The sequence below is a fragment of the Hyla sarda genome, chromosome 3, assembly GCF_029499605.1.
Source record: "Hyla sarda isolate aHylSar1 chromosome 3, aHylSar1.hap1, whole genome shotgun sequence".
Lineage (NCBI taxonomy): Eukaryota > Metazoa > Chordata > Amphibia > Anura > Hylidae > Hyla > Hyla sarda.
Window position 1 is genome coordinate 273,892,338 of NC_079191.1, and position 21,114 is coordinate 273,913,451.

Consider the following 21,114-nt stretch of genomic DNA (forward strand, 5'->3'; position numbering starts at 1 on the left):
ATTACCACTGTACTGAGGCTGCACTACTAGACAATGCAGCCTGAACGAGGCGGTGTGTCCGTATTCAGTAACAGTGCTGCAGCACTCACTGGCCTTTGTCTTGTTGATCTGGGGATCTAAAGCCTATGAACAACATCATTTTGTTTTTAAATAGTTAACGTTTATTAATTTTATGTATAAAAAAAAGTATTTCTAAATACATATGGAAAATCTCTTGCTTCTAGGAAATTTACTTATTCCAGGAAAAAAGATGTCAAACTCTCTCAAACAAAAGACCCTGGATATCCACTTGATGCTAAACAAAAGCTAAATCTCAAAGGGGTCAATTTACAAATGGGCATGAAGCCCAAATTGGCATGAGCATGGGCATCCTGCCCATTAGTTTAAGTATAGCTCTTCATCCGTACATGAAAGCAAAGTAAACTCCAGTGAATTGCACTTAATGCATGCAAAAAGTCATCTGTTTCTATTTCGGAAATAGGAAAACTATGAAAATGTCTCATACTTAGATCCCTTTATTTACTGTATTTTCTGGCTATGAAATGTTTATAGAAGAGTATAGAATATTTTCAGCCTGTATTTTGCTGAATTACAGTAGTCTAAATGTGGGTTCATCCTATCATCCAGAATATCAGAGAAATTTGGTAAAACTTTTACTTAATATGTATTAAGGTTTCTTTATACAACTGTACCTGAAATGTGTAAGGGCACGATCACACAGTAGTATTTCTTTTCAAACTCGCAGCGGAGTTCCCGCTGTGAGTTTGAAAAGGGGCGGAGTCTCCGCGTGCTACACGCAGTCAATTTTCGCCAGCAAAATCTCTGCTGTAGACCCTATTGACCTTAATGGGGTCTGCAGAAGATTTTTAACAGCGGAGATTCCGCTGGCAAAAATATGCTACGGGTAGCGTGCTAGGACCCTGACACTTTTCAAACTGCGAGTTTGAAAAGCAATACACCCGTGTGAACGTACCCTAAGGTTTAGAATGGTTGTTAAAGCAGGACCATCAGCAGCTAAACAGGGGTAAAAAAAAAGGCCATGAATATACAGGTATAGGGTTTCATAAGGAATTTGGGCATACTTTTTTATTGCCATATTCCTATTCTATATCCACCTTTTCATGAATATGTAAATGAGGCTTAAGTACCCAGGAGGCATTCCCATGCAGAGCAAGAGCCCAAGGTTAGCCAGCCCATCTATTCTTATTCACCCCCTCCATGCCCACTGTTAAACAAAGGAGGGTAGGCATATGCAAGCAGGCACAGAGACAGTGAATAAGAGGAGTTGCGCTTGCTAACCCTGCCCTTTTGCCATGCTGAGAACCACTCCTGAGTACTCATTTAAAATCTAATGTAGCTTAAAGGAGAACTCCAGAACAGAAAAATTGTCCTCCATACTGCCGGCAGTAAAAAAATAAATAGATACATACCTTCCTTCCCTCCCCCGGAGCCTCCGGTAACCCACGCCAGTCTCTGTGGCGATCCTCTTCCTGGCTGCCGGTGGTAGGCAAGTCATACTGCACTCAGCCAATCACCGGCCGCAGTGAAGTCCCGACTCGGCCGGCGATAGGCTGAGCGGCAGTGTGACGTTTTCGGCCCCGGCAGCAGGTGCAGTATGACTCGCCAACCACCGGCAACAAGGAAGAGGATCGCGGTGGAGACCGGAGTGGGTTACCGGAGGAACCGGGGGAGCAAAGTAAGGTATCTATTTATTTTTTTTACTGCCGGCAGTATGGAGGACAATTTTTCTATTCTGGAGTTCTCCTTTAAGGTCAAATTTATGCAGAAATCTAGAAAATTCTGAAGCGTTCACAAACTTTCAAGCATCTCTTTACATCCTGTGCTCAAGAAAGTATAATGACAGCATGTCCTATCTGCCCTAGTTGTCGGAGAGACACTGGCTGACTACTATGACTACTACTAATGATAGCAAGTGTTCTCTCCCAATATAGGACAGCACACTTAGCTGAGCAGAGGATATGGGTTCCTGGTGTGAGAAGTAAGATCTATGTGTCCTCACTAGGAACCTTTCCCTGATAACCAGCAGCCATATCCTCATATCCTCTGCTCAGCCAGCTATAGTATGAGCTATGAGAATAGGCAGAAAGTGCAGTGAGCACTACACTCTAAGTGCGGCCAAGGCTTCATAATCTTTAACCCCCCCCGTTTAGAAAGCCTGCATATGCCCCTGGACCTAACATTATCTTCATACATTCCAGTATGCAGGTCAGGAATGTGCTTACTAGCCCTGGGCATATGGAATTCATTGAAAGGAAGATGTAAGTTTTGGAAGGCCAGGTGAAAACAAACATAAATAATCACATACCTAAATACCGTATTTGGCACTTAAAAATTTAGACCAGTCAAGTCTCATTGTGCATTGAATACAATAATTATTTGTGATAACTGAATGTCCATCATGCAATATCATTATCAGTTTTTATTTAAAAAGGCTAAACTTTCTGCATTTATTATTTCTTATAGAGCTTGGAGTTCTATTTTAATGATACTCCCAATCCATTGAATGGGCACTCTCATTAAAAAATGTTTTGCTATTGCACTCCTTATGGTAAATAAAAAATCTTTCTAATGTACTTTGTTTATAAAAAAAGTTTTCTATGTTTTATCTGTGTTTAAAAAGCTGCCACTAGGTGTCTGCCTACTTGTCCAGAGCACATATCCCCCCCATCTCCTGCACAGACTTTGGACTCCTGCTGGCCTGGCAGAAGTCCAAAATCAGGAAATGCAGTCTGGAGTGCTGAGTGGTGTGTGCGCAGCCTTAGCCAATCATAGCTCATCTCACACACTGAACTGCTCTGGGCTGTGTGTAGCAGAGTGAGGGAGGAAGTTCTCCCCTGTATGACTGCAGATGATGTCACAGCCTGCTGGGTAACGCCCATCCCAGTCTGTGAGACTGAGCAGAAATTACAGAGCAATATCGAGGTAGAAAACTAACAAATAATAAAAATAAAGGCAGGGGGGGTTTATCATGATGGGGCAGTGAACTGGGAGGATTATAAAATTTAACAAGATCATCAGAGGTACTCTTTAAAATAGTATTAAGAAAGGGAGCTTGGGATCTGCATACTGTTTACACAATGAACACAATAATAAACAGTGTGCACCAAACCCGTAAGCTCCCCCTAATGGTGGCAGCAGATAATCAAATGTCCTATTTTAAATCTGTGGCTGTAAAAGGGAACTGGCATTCTGTATCAGGAAAAAACAAGTATACAACTAATATATATATATATATATATATATATATATATTTATATATATATATTTTTTTTTCTTTTAATCAATCAACTCAAAATTTTTGACTAAAATCAATGCAACATTAAAATAGAAAATGCCACTGAATGTGATTAGCTAAAACCACAGAAAAACTAAACAAAATCAACAACTTAATCCTATAAACCTACTAAGAGACAGGCATAACCCTAAGATTTTTATTTTATTTATTATACAATGAAAAAGTCTAAAAATAAATAAATAAATACATTTATTGCTCTCACAACAAGATAGAAGTTGTTGCTGATCCATTCTCTAAAAATCACAGGCCATTATGTGGACATTTCCCACATGGGTAACGTAATAAATAAAAAAAAGTACAATTTCCACTTCCTTCCGGGAGGCCTGGAGGTATCTAAGCATCAAAATTCTGGCAGGTTTCTAATGATAGCACTTCTGACTGTCTAAGCTGGAAGTTTAGCTGTGGTAACATACCCACAAGACTGCTTGTAAAAGGAACCACAAATATTTCTAAATATGTAATGTAATGTAATATTATTATAAAGGATATAATAGTTGTCATTGGGGGCACACATTCTCTTGATCATACCATTGAAGAACACTGTGTACAGCCTCTACCTATGGCAATTTGGCTGATACAATTAAATGTATTCAATAGCAGATAGACTTCTGATTTTATGTTGTTTTTTTAAATTAAGTTTATTTTTTTTAACAAGTACAATTTACACAAAACACAATTACCCATTCCCATCTCTCCACCTCTCCCCTCCGCCCCATCAACACCTCGCCCCCCCCCCCCCCCCCACGCCCGCCCCCACACACAAAACACTTCCAACTCCCCCACAAGTCCAGAAACAGAGCACAACTTGGAGAAAGAGGACAAAGGTGAAATACCAAATAAATAATACCGTCCAAAAAGGCCATACCAATAATGGTCCCCATGAATACAGTGATAGCATACACCAGGAAAGACAATAGACATACAAGTCCACACGATAATACAAACAGGTCCCTTACGAACTGTTGGGGCCTAACCTATAAACTGGCACCTAGGGATCCCAGACCATATGGAACTTACACATGGCTTTCATGGAAACCCCTCTCTAAAGGAACAATAAGTGTAACCCTAGCAACTAAATCAGCTACCATGGGGGGCTCACCCGTATCCAGTAATGAGCTATAAGCTTTCTTGTTTGGTACAGTATATGAAGAATAGCCATTTCAATCCCCGATGGCTCCATTCCACACCCTATTAGGCCCAGCAGCCAGGGCTTCGGTTCGAAAGGTAACACTATCCCATACACACTATGGATGAGCGACAGCACCTCCCTCCAGAAAGGAACCAAGACCGGGCATTCCCACACAATGTGAAACAGATAAGCCCCCAATTGGCCACATATCAGGCATGATGAATAAGGTCTAAAGCCCCCTTTACATATGTCCGTCGTCAGTTTTCTTTTCCCTCCGGAGCTGCAAAAAATGCACCGGAGGGAAACTGAAGCCAGAACTGGTCCCATTCATTTGAATGGGACCGTTCACAATCATCCGGCATCTCAGTTTAGACGCCGGATGATTGGACTTGCCGGACCAGCACAGACAGGGGAACACATCTTGCTGCATTCCCCTGTCAAGCAATCACAAACAATGGACAACTAATGCCAACTGATGCACTTCTGGCATCAATTGTGGCATCAGTTATGACAATTTTCACCCAGTTTCGCCATAGCCGAATGCTGGATATATGTAAATCTAACCTAAGACCCAAGATCCAGGAGGACCGGAGTTTTGCACACCCTGTGTATGATTTTATTTTTATATTCCTGAGATGTGTAACACGTATTTCATACTGTGACTTTAAATTGCAACAAAGTGACATCTTGCTAGGCCGAAATAATATGCAAATGTCAAAACAACAGTGTAGAGACATAGAAAGTAACTTTTACCCTGTTATCAGATTTTTTAAGTGTTACTGAGTGACATGGTACGTAAATAATCTCTATCAGATCATGAGATACTCGGAAAGCAAACCGTGTCTTGTAGACAATGTAGCGATTGTACTTGTTTTCCACAAAAAACTGGACCTTAACCAAGTAGACCCTGACGAAACCAGCATACTGGAGCATGGTTCTCTTATACCCAGACTCAAAAGAAAATATACAGAAAAACCAAAAGTATCTGGAGAACTTTCATGTGCTGCTGTCCCAGACATAAACCCTTTTCTCTTCAGATTTCTATAGCGGGGAGAAGACTAACAGAGGTAGAACAATTGCTAGATCAGCAGACTTTTAACCACTTCTAAGATATAGATTTAACAAGTAAGGAATTAAGGGACCGGACACAGGTTATGTGTAGCTGTTGCTGCTCAGCTTGTCCATTTATTCATTATCGCCTTGGATGGAAAGGTTTCATTTGATACTGTAACATAACCCAAGCATGGAAGAACTAATGATGCCAGCATCATTTATAAAGTGACTGAAACAAAGAAATAGCCCATGACATGTCTCCTATGTTCTTAGACTAAAAGGTAATATAAGGGAATGTGGCTCAGCTGCAATTACTGATACAGTCCATAGATAAGAGTGAAGCTGTTGCTGGTATCTAGACCTTTTTTTTAAATCTTATAACTCAATTTATATACAATCTGTACAACAGTGGTCTTCAAACTGTGGCCCATCATATGTTGCAAAACGACAACTCTCAGCATGCCCGGACAGCCAACGGCTGTCCGGGCATGCTGGGAGTTGTCGTTTTGCAACATGTGGAGGTTCACCGTTTGGAGACCACTGTTGTACTATATTGTCAACACCATCATCCCTTGAGGTTTCACTCAAGGTAAAAAAAGGTTCCTCTACCTACAGAACTCAACTTCACACTATACATAACTATTTAGGAAGCAGTTATTGAAGCTCCTGGCCCCCAAACGCAAAATCTACCTAAAAGTGACATTGCCTGCAATGTTTTCTTCTGCATTATATTTAAAGTGTGCCTGTCGCCAACAAAAACTTTCAATATAATGTAGATTATACCATTATATGTATATTTGTAATATACATTGATTCAAAAATATATATATATATTTTTGGGTGAAAAAAATGCTGTCCCTGCAGCTATTGCCTGTGTGTCTCTATGAGGAGACCAAACACAGGAAGTGAGGGCAGGGTTCTCTGCAGGCTCCTGGTTTGTCAATCATCCTGCTGTGTGAGTCGAGGGCATGTCATAGAACCTCAGTGTACAGACCCCTGCTTGTCCACCCACATTTCCTGTATTTGGACTCCTCATAGAGAGACACAAACAATAGCTGTAGGGATAAACATATACACATTTTTTAATCAATGTATATTACAAATATACATATAATGGCATTATCTACATTATATAAAAAGTTTTTGTTGATGACAGGTACATATTAAATGTATGTTCACGCACCGTAAAAAAAAAAAAGGCAGTATTTTATTTACCTTTTTTAGCCAATTATGGGAACAAAATGGGTCATTTTTATTTATATGGTGTGTTAACCTGAGCCAAGTCTGATTTTATCTCTACGCTTTATTTCTAGTAATGTTGTTATTGTTATTTCAGTTTGATTCCTGTCCATTAATCTTATAACAGACTTTTTGCTAATATGCTGCATGTAGAACCTATAATTTAATAAATGCATAAGTAAAAAAGTAAAAAAAAAAAAAAAAGCAGAAATAAGCTTTTCTATAATGAAATATGTTAGTAACACAAGTAAGGATGAGTGTAGTATACGGGCTCATACTTAAAGTATATCTGTCACTTTAAAAGTTTTGACATGTTGTATAGACACGTCAAAAGTTTTCTCCCCATTGGTTCTAACAATTGGTTGGGGTCTGAAGACTCAGACCTTGACCAATTGTTAGAACCAGTGGGGAGAAAAGCACATCTGACAGAGACAATCCTATAGACTTACATTGTACCGTATTTTTCGCCGTATAAGACGCACTTTTTCTTCCACAAAACTGGGGGGGGGGGAAAGTTGGTGCGTCTTATACGGCGAATACACACCTATGGCGGCGGTCCCTGCGGCCATTAACGGCCGGGACCCGCGGCTAATACAGGACATCACCGATTGCGGTGATGCCCTGTATTAACCCTTCAGACGGTGCGATCAAAGCTGACCGCCGCGTCTGAAGCGAAAGTGACACTAACCCGGCTGCTCAGTCGGGCTGTTCAGGACCGCCACAGTGAAATCCCAGTGTACGACAACAGCTTACAGGACACCGGGAGGGACCTTACCTGCCTCCTCGGTGTCTGCTCCGTGCCGGGATCACCTGCATGGCCGGCGCTCTCCTTCGATGTCATCACGTCATCGCGCACGCCATCCCGTCATCCAATAGGAGCGACGTGCGTAGCGACGTGATGATGGCGACGGAGAGCGTGGATCCTGGGGAAGAAGACGTCCGTAGCGTCGGGGACACCACAGGGACACGGCGACAGCGATGGAGCAACATCCAGGGCAGCGGTGACGGGTCCGGAGCAGCGGGGACACATGAGTATTACCTCCTATACCAGTGGTCTTCAACCTGCAGATCTCCAGATGTTGCAAAACTACAACTCCCAGCATGCCCGGACAGCCAACGGCTCTCCGGGCATGCTGGGAGTTGTAGTTTTGCAACATCTGGAGGTCCGCAGGTTGAAGATCACTGTTGGGTTCAGAATCTTTTTTTTTCTAGATTTTGCACCTTTAAAATTGGGTGCATCTTATATGCCGGTGCGTCCTATAGGGAGAAAAATACAGTAAGTATGTCTCACCTAGCATTCTTCTCTCCCAGCAAGTTCTAGCTATCAGTCGTGGTCTGGAAACTCAGACCCCAACCAATCATAACCTTTCACATGTCTCTACAACATGCCAAAAGTTTTTTTTAAATGACAATGACCATTTATTGGCGCAAATTTCCTAAATCTCTCTAATTCTGAGATGGCTCTGGCTGCTTCATAATTCTAGTATACCTGAAGACTAGTCTAAGGCCCCTTTTTGCCAAAGTTGCACCCCCTTTAACAAGGCCATGCCGCCTTATGATGGAACCAGCAGAAAAATGTCTAAAACGTGTCTAAAACTCAATATATATATATATGTGCTGCAAGTCATGTAGGACAGTGTATGGTGGAAATTGTGCCAGAATTCTGGCACATTTGTAATGGTATAACAGGGCCAATGTTTCCAACATACTGTACCTCTTTAAGGTAATCATACAATAATTGCCAATATGAAAAAGGTTTCTTTTGCTAAATTGGAATTCATTTTATGTAAATGTATCATGAATTATAATAATAATCATCATAGGTAAAGTGAAGATACCTGAGTATCTTTATTATGCGAGAAATGCAGCTTTTCAGCTGTTGTACTACAAGCACCATCATGTCTCACATGCTTATGAGAGTCATAAGTCATTCATCTCTAAATAAACTGGTAAATGAATATAGACTGACACAATGGAGCGAGCTACACAGACACAGAGGATCCATTTCTATAGGAGTTTGATGTAGAGGTAGGTTCGGTGTTCACACATTCATTGCTTTCCTTGGTGACACCAATCTAGTGGTAGTTAATGACATATTGTAGTAATATAAAACTCTTCCTGAGGCTAAGTCATACGTTAGCTTTGGTTGACTGCATATAGGTTTCAAGAGTCTCAAATTACTATTTAACACAAGCAAGACCTTGTCAGCACTCTATCTCTGACCCCAAAGCACTTCAGCACCAGACAACTCAACACCACCCCGACTGAGCGGTCTGAGATGCAGCTACTGAACTTTCACTGCGACTCAGAGTAACCCTGACATTCAATTCACTGTTACTAGGAGTTAGTAGTTAACATGCGACTATGACAAAAAATAAAAATATGTGCATGAAGCTTCCTGCTACAGACACTCTATCGAGGATTTGGTCACACAATGGAATTTATTTTAAAGATACAATCAAGATTGAACTCAAATAAAGGTTCTAGTGGGTTTCTTTGTATAGGTCAAATGGTTTGCAATAATAGTAACATGAGCACAAAAGTTAACCATACATATTAGTACTTGTTGTTCTATTAGTCATGGGAACATGACACATAAGCCTGTGTCCTACTGCCTTAAGGGGAACTTGACATCATGTCTAAGAGTCCAGGTAAAGTTTTTACATCGGGACCAGAGAGCTTGAAAATATGCTTCAATGCAAGCAGCTACTATCCCAAGTGATCTTACTCAAAAGCCAACATCATCAGTCCGGCATTGTAATACAATACAGTCTGCTCGGCTCAGACTGGAGACTTATTTCCCACATGTTGTTATTGTTGTATGCCACGGGTAGGAAGTGGAAATGGGAAGTGACACATCATCCTGTATATGCAATATTATAGCTATTGTTTTTATGGACACTGCATCTCAGGACAATCTGAGCCAGGTTGAGGCAGGGGGTTACTTTGACAAGATTAACATTATCTTGTGATTTACAAAACACTCACTTCCTAAGTTCATGCGCTCTTCCTTTCCGCTGTCAGTATAGGTAATAAATATCACAGCGTTTTGAGGCATCTTTATGCTTCATTCATATATTTGTTGTCTCAGGTCACATATATGTGCATACACATATGTATATGTGTGTATGTACAGTATATGTGTGTGTGAAAAGATAGATACAGTAGATAGATGGAGATAGTGTGTGATTGTGTGTATCGATAGATCTACATTGTACCAAAATAAGCCCTAACTGTATAGTTTTTATATTACAGCCTTTTTAAAGGGTAATCTCCTAACTCTATTTGTTGCTAAGAGCTGCCAACAAATTTTATGTTTCATCCAAGTGTCAGGCCCCTTTCACACTAGCATTGTCACACGGTAGTGATACGTCCATCTGGGCCATCGGGGAGAATAGCAGGAGAAAAAATACTGCTTCTGCAGTCTTTTTCTCCCGCCCCTCCTGCTGGAAAAAAGCAGCACCCTATGGACCCCATTGACTATAATGGGGTCCATCGGGACCCGCTGTTGCTCGTTGCACCCCATCAAAATGATGGGTGTCAAACAAAAAAAAGAGAGTTTGACGTCCATTCTTGATAGGGCGCAACAGCAGTGTGAAAGAAGCCTCAAGGAGGTGGGGCTGTCCTACTCAATGCCACAGCCTGGCATGTCTCATCGCTAACCTCACTTCCCAGCCCTCCTTGACTGACATACCTAGCTATATATACGTCACTCAAGGAGTGGCTGGGAGGAAGAAGGATGTGTTCCAGGCTGTGGTATTTGTGCAGTACGGCCCCCAACTCCTTGATAAATAGGCACATTTGGCAACCACAATCAGCTACAGGAAAGACATGCAATGTTGCCAACAGCTTTTTGCAGCATATACAGCTGACAGATTCCTTTACAAAATTCTGAAATGTATTTATATTTAATCAAACAGCCAAAAGTTGGACCCCATTTTGATGGGCAGCTTATTTATCCATGATCAATAGAGGCAGACAGTTGAAATTCAACATGCTTAACCCCGACATCATCAGTCAGGTGAGAGTGAGCAGGCCCCCATACACTTTAGACAGTTGGCCAAACCTGTCAGCCAGTTGAGATGACTTTTGTCTAAAGTGTATGGACACCTTTGGAGTCAACCTCTTTATACCAATAGAACAAAAGAGAGAAAGAAAAGGAACACAAACCTAAATAAACTCCATGTCAAATATAATCAGACGTTTGACCAGGAGAAAAGTATTCTGTAAAACAGTACAGATAGTACAGCTAACAGCTCACAATTCTTCTAGTTAGAATTGTATTCTGTTTTAGCAGCACAGAAATCATAATGTGAACCATATGACATTGCACTGAACTAATAATATTCCCACAGTCTTCTATGGCAGCAATCCCTGTGATGTGTGCGGAGCATTTTAATTTGTCCTTTAATTCACTTAACTATCAAGCGCCTTTATGAAATGACTGCACAGAAAGCAGACACAGTTGGACACCAAAACACTAAGAAGTGCCACCCTAAACAGCTCACTCTGGGCAGCAGCCCAGTCCAGAAATGCTGAGTCAAAAACAATGTCCTTTTTATTCCTGTCCTCTTAGAGATGTAAAATCCATTTCTGAACCTGATGTTTACACATGACTTAGTTTAGTCCGATAAAAAAGATGCAGAAAAGCAGAAAATTGAGACGATTGAGAGAGTACTAGACACCATGCTTTCCATAACATTGACTACAATGACTGAGCACATTCAGCGTACAGTGGGTATATTCATCAAGACCATCTGACAATGCTGGATAGGGTAGTTTGCAGGAATCTATGATTTGCAAACAGTTTTTTTTCTAGGAAAATGGGGCTCTTGGGTAAACACAGCTACCTGCAGATTTGCCAGAAAAATACAGATTGTGCTAGCTTCAGTCATCCAGAAAAGCCTGAGGTCATGTGAGGAAGTTTTAGGCGAACAATTGTAGTCTTCTCTGAATTTTCTCAGGATGCATAATGACCATCCAATTTCTCCACGGACCCCCAAATTTTTTCGATACTAGCAACATAATGCACACTACAAGATAAATGGAGTTCTCAAAAAGACTTTAAAGGGGTACTGCAGTACAGGTACAGGATAGGGGATTAGTAGCTGATCGCAGGGGGTCCGACCACTGGGTCACCCCGTGACATCCCGAGCGGGACCCCGTCCTTCTTAGTCAGGAGAATGTGTCCTCTGCGACACATGCTTCATTGAAATAAATGGAGCGTTTGTCATCTAGAGGCAGATGACACGCACTCATGACTGAGTGTTATGGGGACCCGTTCAGGAGATTGTGGGAGGCCCAGGCGGCTGGACCCCCCACGATCAGCTACTTATCCCCTATCCAAAGAATAGGCGATAAGATGTCTGATCACGGCGGGTCCGGCCCCTGTCAGTAAACTGCTGCATGGGACAAATTCCACTCCGTGCCCGATTACCAGCGACCACAGCCGTCACGCCCCCTCCCATAGACATTAATGGAGGGGGACGTGATGACTACGGCTGCCCGAAGCCTACCACAGCTACTGTTCTGAACATAAATCCCAGCGGCCAGACTCCTGTGATAAGACATCTTATCCCCCATTCTTTGGATAGGGGATACGATGTCTGGAGCTTTGTACCCCCTTAAGCTGCCCATACACATAAGATAAAAGCATCCTAAAATCTCCACTGGGGAACAATAGGACAGTCATTTGAAAATTCTACAGTGATGGCCAACAGCAACCAATATGATGTTTGGATTTTTTCAGCCATGATTGTCTGACAATATATAGAAAATTATATGCTACTTTGCGTAACCCCCTTGTTTTATTTTAAAATTGTTCATATAAACGAATAAACGGATAATACTGGCAAAGCTTTCACCTTTTAGGACTGCTATCAAAATGATTACAATGGCATTAAAAAGAGAGCATTGGTGTTATACCATGTTAAGAATAAGAAATGTAAGATCTGTACACCAAAGTGTTCCACAGCTTTCCTTACATGTTACATGAAGCCATCAGTCCCTGCAGATATTCTTGGAAAGGACAATCTATAATTAAAGTTGTTGCTGTAATTTTCAGCCTGTGGTTTACCACTGGAAACAGAAAACCGTAGATAAGGAACTTGTGAAGAGAGGTCAATCTGTGCAAAGTAACCTCCTTAGGGCTCATTTACAAGGCCATATTTATGTATCGGAATGCCTACATGGCGGTCAGTGTAAACTCCTCTAAACAAAATCCAAACAGAGAGAAAAGCTGGATGAAATAAAATCATTATTGACTAGATTATGCCTAATATAATATGGTTTAACATGCTTAAATTGGTTATCTGATTCAATTAACATACAAACTAAAAGTCTCTGTTTTGATGTGTGCTGGACTAAGGGGTGAATCTAGCCCCTCTCTGCTGCCTGAGACAAACTATTGAAGCCCCCCCCCCCCCTCCCCCTATATGTATCTTGGGGTCTTTGTTTGTTTGCTTTTAACATAGGCTAGTGTATTATACCAGGTTTACAGAAATGTCGCTATGAAGTAACCTAAAAAAAAACACAAAAAAACACACACGTTATATATAAAACTCTAAATAGTAGTCATGCAGTCACCAAATACAAGTATACAAAGAACAAATATTATCACCGGCTCAGCCAATGAATTGTTGAGTGGGCTGTCACTAAAGCCTGTTTGTAAGGGTGGGGTCGGAGCACATCAAGGACAGGTGATTTCTGACAGGAATTTTCCCAAGGTATTTACTAAGGTTTCCCTACATTTTGCACTTTTCCCTACACTTTGCTTTTTTTACACATGTTCTGATCTGTCGGGTTTTCCTCAGCTCAAATCCACCACATTTTCTGTGGAAACCTTAGTAAATATGTTGGGATTTTTCAAAACTTTCGGGACCACGCCCACTTTCTCCCGTGGCCATGCCCCCTTTTAGGGTTTTTTCATGTAAAATGGAGAGCTTTGGTTTTTTCACATGGAACATGCGACACAATTTGGACGCAAAACCCGACAAAAAAGAGTCGGGATCATGTTAGTAAATAAACCCCAATGTGTCATTTTAACCGTAAAATATATTGCATAGAAACTAACCCACACCCCCAAAAACTTTTGTAATATTTTGCTATATTTTCTTTATGAATTGAAAAATGTATTTATTGTATGTGGGCAGGGCATCTATATGGGTGTGGGTGCATGGGGGGCCCCATGAGTTGTCAGTCCACCCCTGCTAGCCAGCAACTCTCAGTGGGAGGGGAACAAGTCTCAGTGGGAGGGGGGACTGTCTTTGGGGGGATTGTTTGGGGGCCCCCTCATACTGAAGTGCTCCGTCTTCCAGGCAGCCTTAATCTAGCCCTGCCCCCCATTTTTAACCTGTGAATATCTGCTTCCTTGCTTTGCTACTGCAAATATATAGAGGGATAAAGAACACATTTTCAATACAAAGTAGTCACTTTCCCATGTACTTTTATACTGTATAACATCCCATCATGCAATGTAAGGAAATAGGTGGATGGGACATAACAATAAAGAAACGGTAGCTGTAGAGCTGTCACACAGTCTGTTAACTTTTATTAACTGAACAATCAAAGGCAAAATCCTCGGCTCCTTTGTTTCAAGGCTCTTGTTGAAAAGTAATTTGCAGAATCACTTAGCCTCGGTATTACACTTTCATCCACTGCAGATGACTTCTACAAAGAGGCCTTCCAATTGTATACTAAGACAAAATAAACAGCGTTTTCCTTTCGGAAAAGATTAAAAGAACTGGCTAACTTACGCTTTTCTATGAGTTCTTTGAATTTAGGGCTTGTTACACGTTGATTTAACTCTATAAAACAAAATCAAAATCAACTTATACAAGAGGAATTTCCAACTCGAAACGTTACCCTTTGTCCACAGGACTGGGGATGATAAGCTGACCATTGGGACCCTTACCAAAAAGGAAAACAGAGGAAAATTGTCCCCTCAATGAATGGAGTGATTTGAGTGCGCTAGAGCAGCTCTTCATTCATTCTCTATTTGGCTTCCAAATTTTGCCAAGAGCTAAGCTTGACAATGTTTGGAAGCCTGGCTGCGTATTCATGTTGTGGGGTACAATTTTGCTTTGTTCTCATAATCAACTTGTTATCCTCTAAGGGTCTATTCACATGGCAGAATTTCTGCTTGCAGAATTCCACCTCAAATTAAAGCCCATAGACTTCTATGGCATTCCGTACCCCTACTCACATTTCAGAAATTCCGCTTGTGGAAATGGTATATATGTATATCCATTCATATGTCTTTAGGATCAAGCCTATTTCCAAAACAGCCAGTTTCATAGAATGGCAAATACAACTATAGCATGTGGGAGGAAACCCATGAGCACAAGGAGAACAAACTCTACAAAAGTTGTCTCTTTGTCACCATTGCCCGGTGGAAAACATTGTTTTTTAAATCAACTGGTGCCAGAAAGTTAAACAGATTTGTAAATTGCTTCTATTTAAAAATCTTAATCCTTCCAGTACTTATCAGCTGCTGTATATTACAGAGGAAGTTCTTTTATTATTGAATTTCTTTTGTAGTATACAGCAGCTGAAAAGTACTGGAAGAATTAGGATTTTTAAATAGAACACCAGTTGATTTAAAAAAAATAATTCCACTGGAGTACCCCTTTAAGTATGGGCATGATGTGCATGTTGGTGGGCAGTGAAAAAAGGCAGAGAAGTAGCTGAAGCCATAGAAGGTGTCAGACGTGTATAGCTACTGTCTGAGATGGTGAAAGAGAGCTAGTGTCAGGACAAGTAATTCAGAAGCCCTCAGGCCATTGAAGAGAAAGAGAGAAGAAGGTTGATGAATCTAATACTCACTGTGGAACCTGCAAGCTAAGAGTAGTGCATCGCAACTGGAGAGACATATTGGCTGTAGCAACATTTGGCATTGTAAGAGTATTGGTTGTGCCATAGCATGGTCAAAGGTACAAGTAGTATGAGAGCATTCAGAAAGATGGTTTTCTACAGCCACATGGACCACAAGAACGTGTACTCTGGAGTTGACTCACTGACTTCTATGGGAGAGTGTTCTAGACAGGTCTGTGCAGAGGTCATTGTGTACGGAGGGGAAGGAGGAGAGCTGTAACCATGAACTACTGTGAACAGTGTGACTCTCAGTTATATATATATATGTGCTGCCTTTCAATGTAATTCTGACGTAATCCCTAAAAACCAGAACGTTTGAGTCTATAATAAGGCTCAATAGCCAGAATTAAACCTGCAAGATTTCAGTATTTTCTTTCATATACACATTGAAAAAAAATCACTAACATTTTTTTTTCGAAATGTGTTATAAAATGTGATGTAAACAATGGGTCATTTTCTGATCACACGGTACCCTTTAAGGGTAGAGTCCCAAGTGCCGTATTTTGTTGCGTATTTAGCTGCGTATCTTGTGCAACTTATTTTGCTATTGATTGACTTCAATTAGTAAGAAAATACGCAGCAGCAAATATGCAGCAAAATACATCACGTGTGACCCCACCCTAAGTGTGATACTGTTGAAATGAATCTGTGTGTAGCGCCATTGGTACATTCAAAGTGGCATACCTAAACACTGTGCGCCCCTCTATGGCAGTGGGATTCCCTGATGGTTGTGGCCTCTTAGCAGGATAATGAACCCTGCCACACTATAGATATTGTGAAGGAATAGCTTGAGGAATAAGACAAGGTGCTGACTTGGCCTCCAGATTCCCCAGATCTCCATTCGATCAAGCATCTGTGGGATGTTCTGGAAAAAGTCTGATTCATGGAGGTCCCATCCCACCACTGCTAATACCTTGGTGCCAGATACCACAGGATGCCTTCAGAGGTCTTGTGGGGATTATGGTTTGAGCTACACAATATTATGCAGGTGGTTTTAGGGATTAATGTTGTGACTGATCAGCGTATGAAGACCCCGGTCTTTGTGTACAGCATGTCTGAACACCATAACGTATGACTTCTATGCTACCTACAGTAAGTGTTTACCAATTTTCTACAGACTTCTTTATTGTAGTGTTTAAAGCACATAATGCTGGAGCCTGACTAACCCCATCAGCATCTCATGGTCTGGGCATTCTCCTCCTGTATGTCGGATAAATAAACCGTGCCTGTCCTGTGACTCAGCCGTATTGAGAACCATGTCCCCAGAGGCATACAACTCCCAGCCTATGCTTTGTTCTTTTCTATGCTGTTAGCAGCTCCTTGCAGGGCACATGCTTAGTTATGATGGTTTTTCTTTTTTTCTTAATCCTCCCCAATACAGACATAACAAAAGACGCAGCTTGCGCCGTCCTGCTGAGTTTCTACTCAAGTCCAGCTGCGCTTTCCTTCCACTGACACCCATCTGCTGTCAACATTAGTGCCAGGTCTGAGTGGCAAAAGGCTAAGCAGATGCTAGGCTGAAGTGACAAAATGGTCCCCAATGAATGGGAATAATTAGACACTTAACAACGCCAGTGGCCTTCAGTGCAGCAAAGCTGAATTTAGTTATTTTACAATTTTGTGAACAACCATATCTTACTGAGATCAGATAACTAATGTCTCAATGTGATAACCTAAAAAGCTAACCTATATACTGTATGTATGTTCTCTCCACGGTCATATGATTTTCTCCTACTCAAAAACATATTTATATACATATACCTGTTTATGTCAATGACCAGACTGCTTCTTACTTGTGACAGGCATTGATGTGTGCTACTGTGCTTTTATGCTACTTGATGTGGCAACAAGGGATGGGCCCTTCTATCCCACATTACTGGCCTCTGATGTTGTATTGGATTTTTGTGGGGCCCCTTCCATTGAATGAAACTGAATGCATTCTGCTTATAGTCGTCCATAATATGTCTGTCATCTAAAACAGCAGAAACTCATCTAATCACAAACCCAGAGCGAACCAACGTTATCAGGTTCCATTCTATTCAGTCGATATGTATCCTGAATGATTTCTATAAATTGTTACTTGCTGTGAACACCATCCTACCGCACAGTGCATGAGAACCAAGGTTACTGTCAATCCCACAACATTCTTTTGAAGAACACACTGCAGAGTTTTTACTGTGTACCACGAACAGATAGATACAAAGCGTGTGATAAGAAGTGAAAGTTAGATTTCAGCGTGAATATGTTTCAGGTTTCTCCTGTAATCCATTTATATTTATTTATGAACATGTGTGGGCTCTATTTACACTGACTTATTTGTCTATTTTAGTCTATTTTCTAATAGCAAGAATAAGGCCCCGTTCACAATACGGAATTGCAGCAGAATTTCCTGGCGGAATTCCGCGGACGGAATTCCGCGGTGTGAGCTTTAACATTAGTGTGGACGGGTCTCCGCGAGACCCGTTCACACTGCGGAATTTCAGCAAAGAAAGAACATGTTCATTCTTTGCGCGGATTCCACAAGCGGACCATAGCCGTCAATGGTGACGGCTCAGTGCCCCGCGGCCCTAGCGCCAAAGTACGTTCGGTGGCGGAATCACCGCTCGCGGAATTCAGCCGCGAGAATTCCGTAGTGTGAACGGGGCCTAAGGCTGGCTTCACATGTCCTGCATCTGGCATAGGTGAACTAAGCCTAGATCTCAACTGATGCCATAACTGATGACAATGTGCATCAGTTGTCATCAGTTGTTTGGCCGGCGTCCACTGTTTCTGGATGCCGGACAGGGAAACACAGCAAGCTGCGTTCCCCTGTCCAGTGCCATCTTGTGTGTCCAACCATCCGGCATCAAAACTGAGATGCTGGATGATTGTTAACTGTCCCATTCAATTGAATGGGATAAGTTCTAGAATCAGTTTCCCTCCTGTGCACGCCAGAGGGAAACTATGCCGGACGTTGGACATATGTGAACCCAGCCTTACACAGTTTTCAGATTTATTCTTCATATGAAAAGTATCAAAATACCTTTAGAAACCTTAAAAGGGTTTTCTCCATAAAAGAACACTCATCACCTATCCACAGGATAAGTGCTATTAGTTGGATCCTCACTGATACTCAGATACTCATCAAGAACAACTGTTGTCCACACAACTGTGAGGTTATCACTGATCCGACACTTATCACGATGTCCACACAACCGTTAGGGTCCTATCAGTTGAATCCCCACTGTTCAGACACTCATCACCTATCCACAGGAGAGGTGAAGAGTGTATTAGAGGTTGGATCCCCACTGATCAGATACTGATCTCAAACAACCGTTGTCCACACAACCAAGAGGGTCCTATCAGCTTGATCCCCACTGTTCAGACAGTCCTCACCATTCCACAGGAGAGGTGAAGAGTGTCCCAGAGGTTGGATCCCCACTGATAAGACACTTATCTCAAACAACCGTTGTCCACACAAGCACGAGGGTCCTATCAGCTTGATTCCCACTGTTCAGACAGTCCTCACCATTCCACAGGAGAGGTGAAAAGTGTCCTAGAGGTTGGATCCTCACTGATAAGATACTCATCTCAAACAACCGTTGTCCACACAACCACGAGGGTCCAATCAGCTGGATCACCACTGTTCAGACACTCATCACTTTTCCACAGGAGAGGTGAAGAGTGTCCAAGAGGTTGGATTCCTCTGATCAGACACTCCTTACAAACAACTGTTGTCCACACAACTGCGAGGGTTGTATCCACTGGTTATCACTGATCAGACACTTATCACGATCAACCTTTGTGCACACAACCTGAGGATCCTATCAGTTGAATCCCCACTGTTCCGACACTAATCACCTATCAACAGGATAGGTGAAAAGTGTCTAATCAGTGAGGGTCCAACCACTTGGACCCCCTTGAACATAAGAACGTTGGTTGGACCCCCTACCCCCCCCCCCCCCCACACACACACACACACACGAACACACACTGATTAGACATTCATGAGTGTCCTATGTGGAAAAACCTCTGTAAGGATCTATTATTACTGTCATTGTTAGGATTACCAGTTTATAATCAGATCCCGTGTAGCTGTCATGGTTTTGTTCTATATAGAAGCTGTAATGCTGGTGTGAACAGAGCAACAGACTTGGTCATGAGCACATTGTCTGTATATTTACTTTATTAGCCATGAGAAAGTCCTGTTACATGAACAATCAGCTGACTATAGTAATGTTCACTGCTCTTATGCTGACAGCTAAAACATGCCCAATGTCTTTCTGAAGAAAATTCCTAATATACACAATCAACAATACCATGTACTTGTTTGTTCTTGTCAACAGGATGCAAGTTTCAACATTTATAACCTTAAGTCAGCTGTCAGAAGCTAAATGTTAGCCAGCAGTTTAAGATATTATCATGGTACATTTCCATCGAAATAAGACATGCTTGCTTCAGCACAGCAGGCACCAGGAGTCTATCCTTTTATCTCTAGGCACAGCTTTGTTTTTTCCTTCTAAATCTTGTTTTAACCATTTGCAATTTAACAATATTACATAATCTTTTTAAATCTCCCCCCCTTAATATGCCAAAATAATATTTAAAAAAAGGTACAGGTTTATTGGCATACAGTACATAAAATGCAGTTACCAATTGCATTGATTTCATGTGGGTGTTTCTATGGCCATCTGAAGTCTGTACATGAGAATATTTCCATTCACAGATAGCAAACAAATCTTGAAAATGTCGAGTCAACAAAATACAAATTACCCCTATAAGTGCTATTTATGCATTCCTAAGAAAATCCCTTTAAGTCACTATTTCAGACATGGTGTCTGGTGCAAACATAAAATACTGTATATACTCAAGTATAAGCCGACCCGAATATAAGCCGGGGCCCCTAATTTCATCCCAAAAACCCAGGAAGTTATTGACTTGACTATAAGCCTAGGGTGGGAAATACATCATCCCCCCATGTTATCATCTCCCCCTGTCATAATCCAGACCCCCATCATTAACACCCCCATCATCATCACCCTGTCATCATCCCCCTCGTCATCATCCCCCCCCTCATCATCACCGCCTGTCAATCTCTTCTTCATTGGTCTTCAACCTGCGAACCTCCAGATGTTGCAAAACTACAACTCCCAGCATGCCCGGACAGCCATCGGGAGTTGTAGTTGTAGCTTCATCATCATCCAGACCTCCCTTTAGTTTTCTACTCACCTCCCCTCGGTGGGAAGGAAGGGTGAGCTGGTCCGGGCCATCTATGCTGCAGGGACCATTCGGTGGGGAGGGTTAGTCGTTCCGAGGTGTCCATCTTCACCGGGAGGGCCTCTTCTCTCGCTCCGGGCCGACCCCAGACTAGTGACATTGTCTTGACGACGACACTCAGGGACATTCATGCGAAGGGACATCACGGACTTCTGCTGCGCACGGACGTCCCTGTGCGTCGTTGTCATGGCAACGTCACTAGTCCGGGCCGGCCCGGAGTGGAGAAGAGGGCCTCCCGGTGAAAATGGAC

General features: G+C 41.9%; 1 protein-coding gene across 6 annotated transcripts in view; it reads right to left on the reverse strand.

The window, feature by feature from the left end:
- The window catches only part of NHSL1 (NHS like 1), a 208,346-nt gene that overhangs the window by 169,562 nt on the left and 17,670 nt on the right, over positions 1–21,114 (reverse strand). Inside the window, exon 1 of one of the 6 annotated variants that reach the window (XM_056566670.1) lies at positions 20,817–20,931. The exons of the other annotated variants lie outside the window; for them this stretch is intronic. Within the exon in view, the coding sequence (XP_056422645.1) occupies positions 20,817–20,910 (94 nt within the window). The 5' untranslated portion in view covers positions 20,911–20,931. Of the gene's footprint in view, positions 1–20,816; positions 20,932–21,114 lie in introns of those variants that run through there. 6 annotated transcript variants of the gene reach the window in all.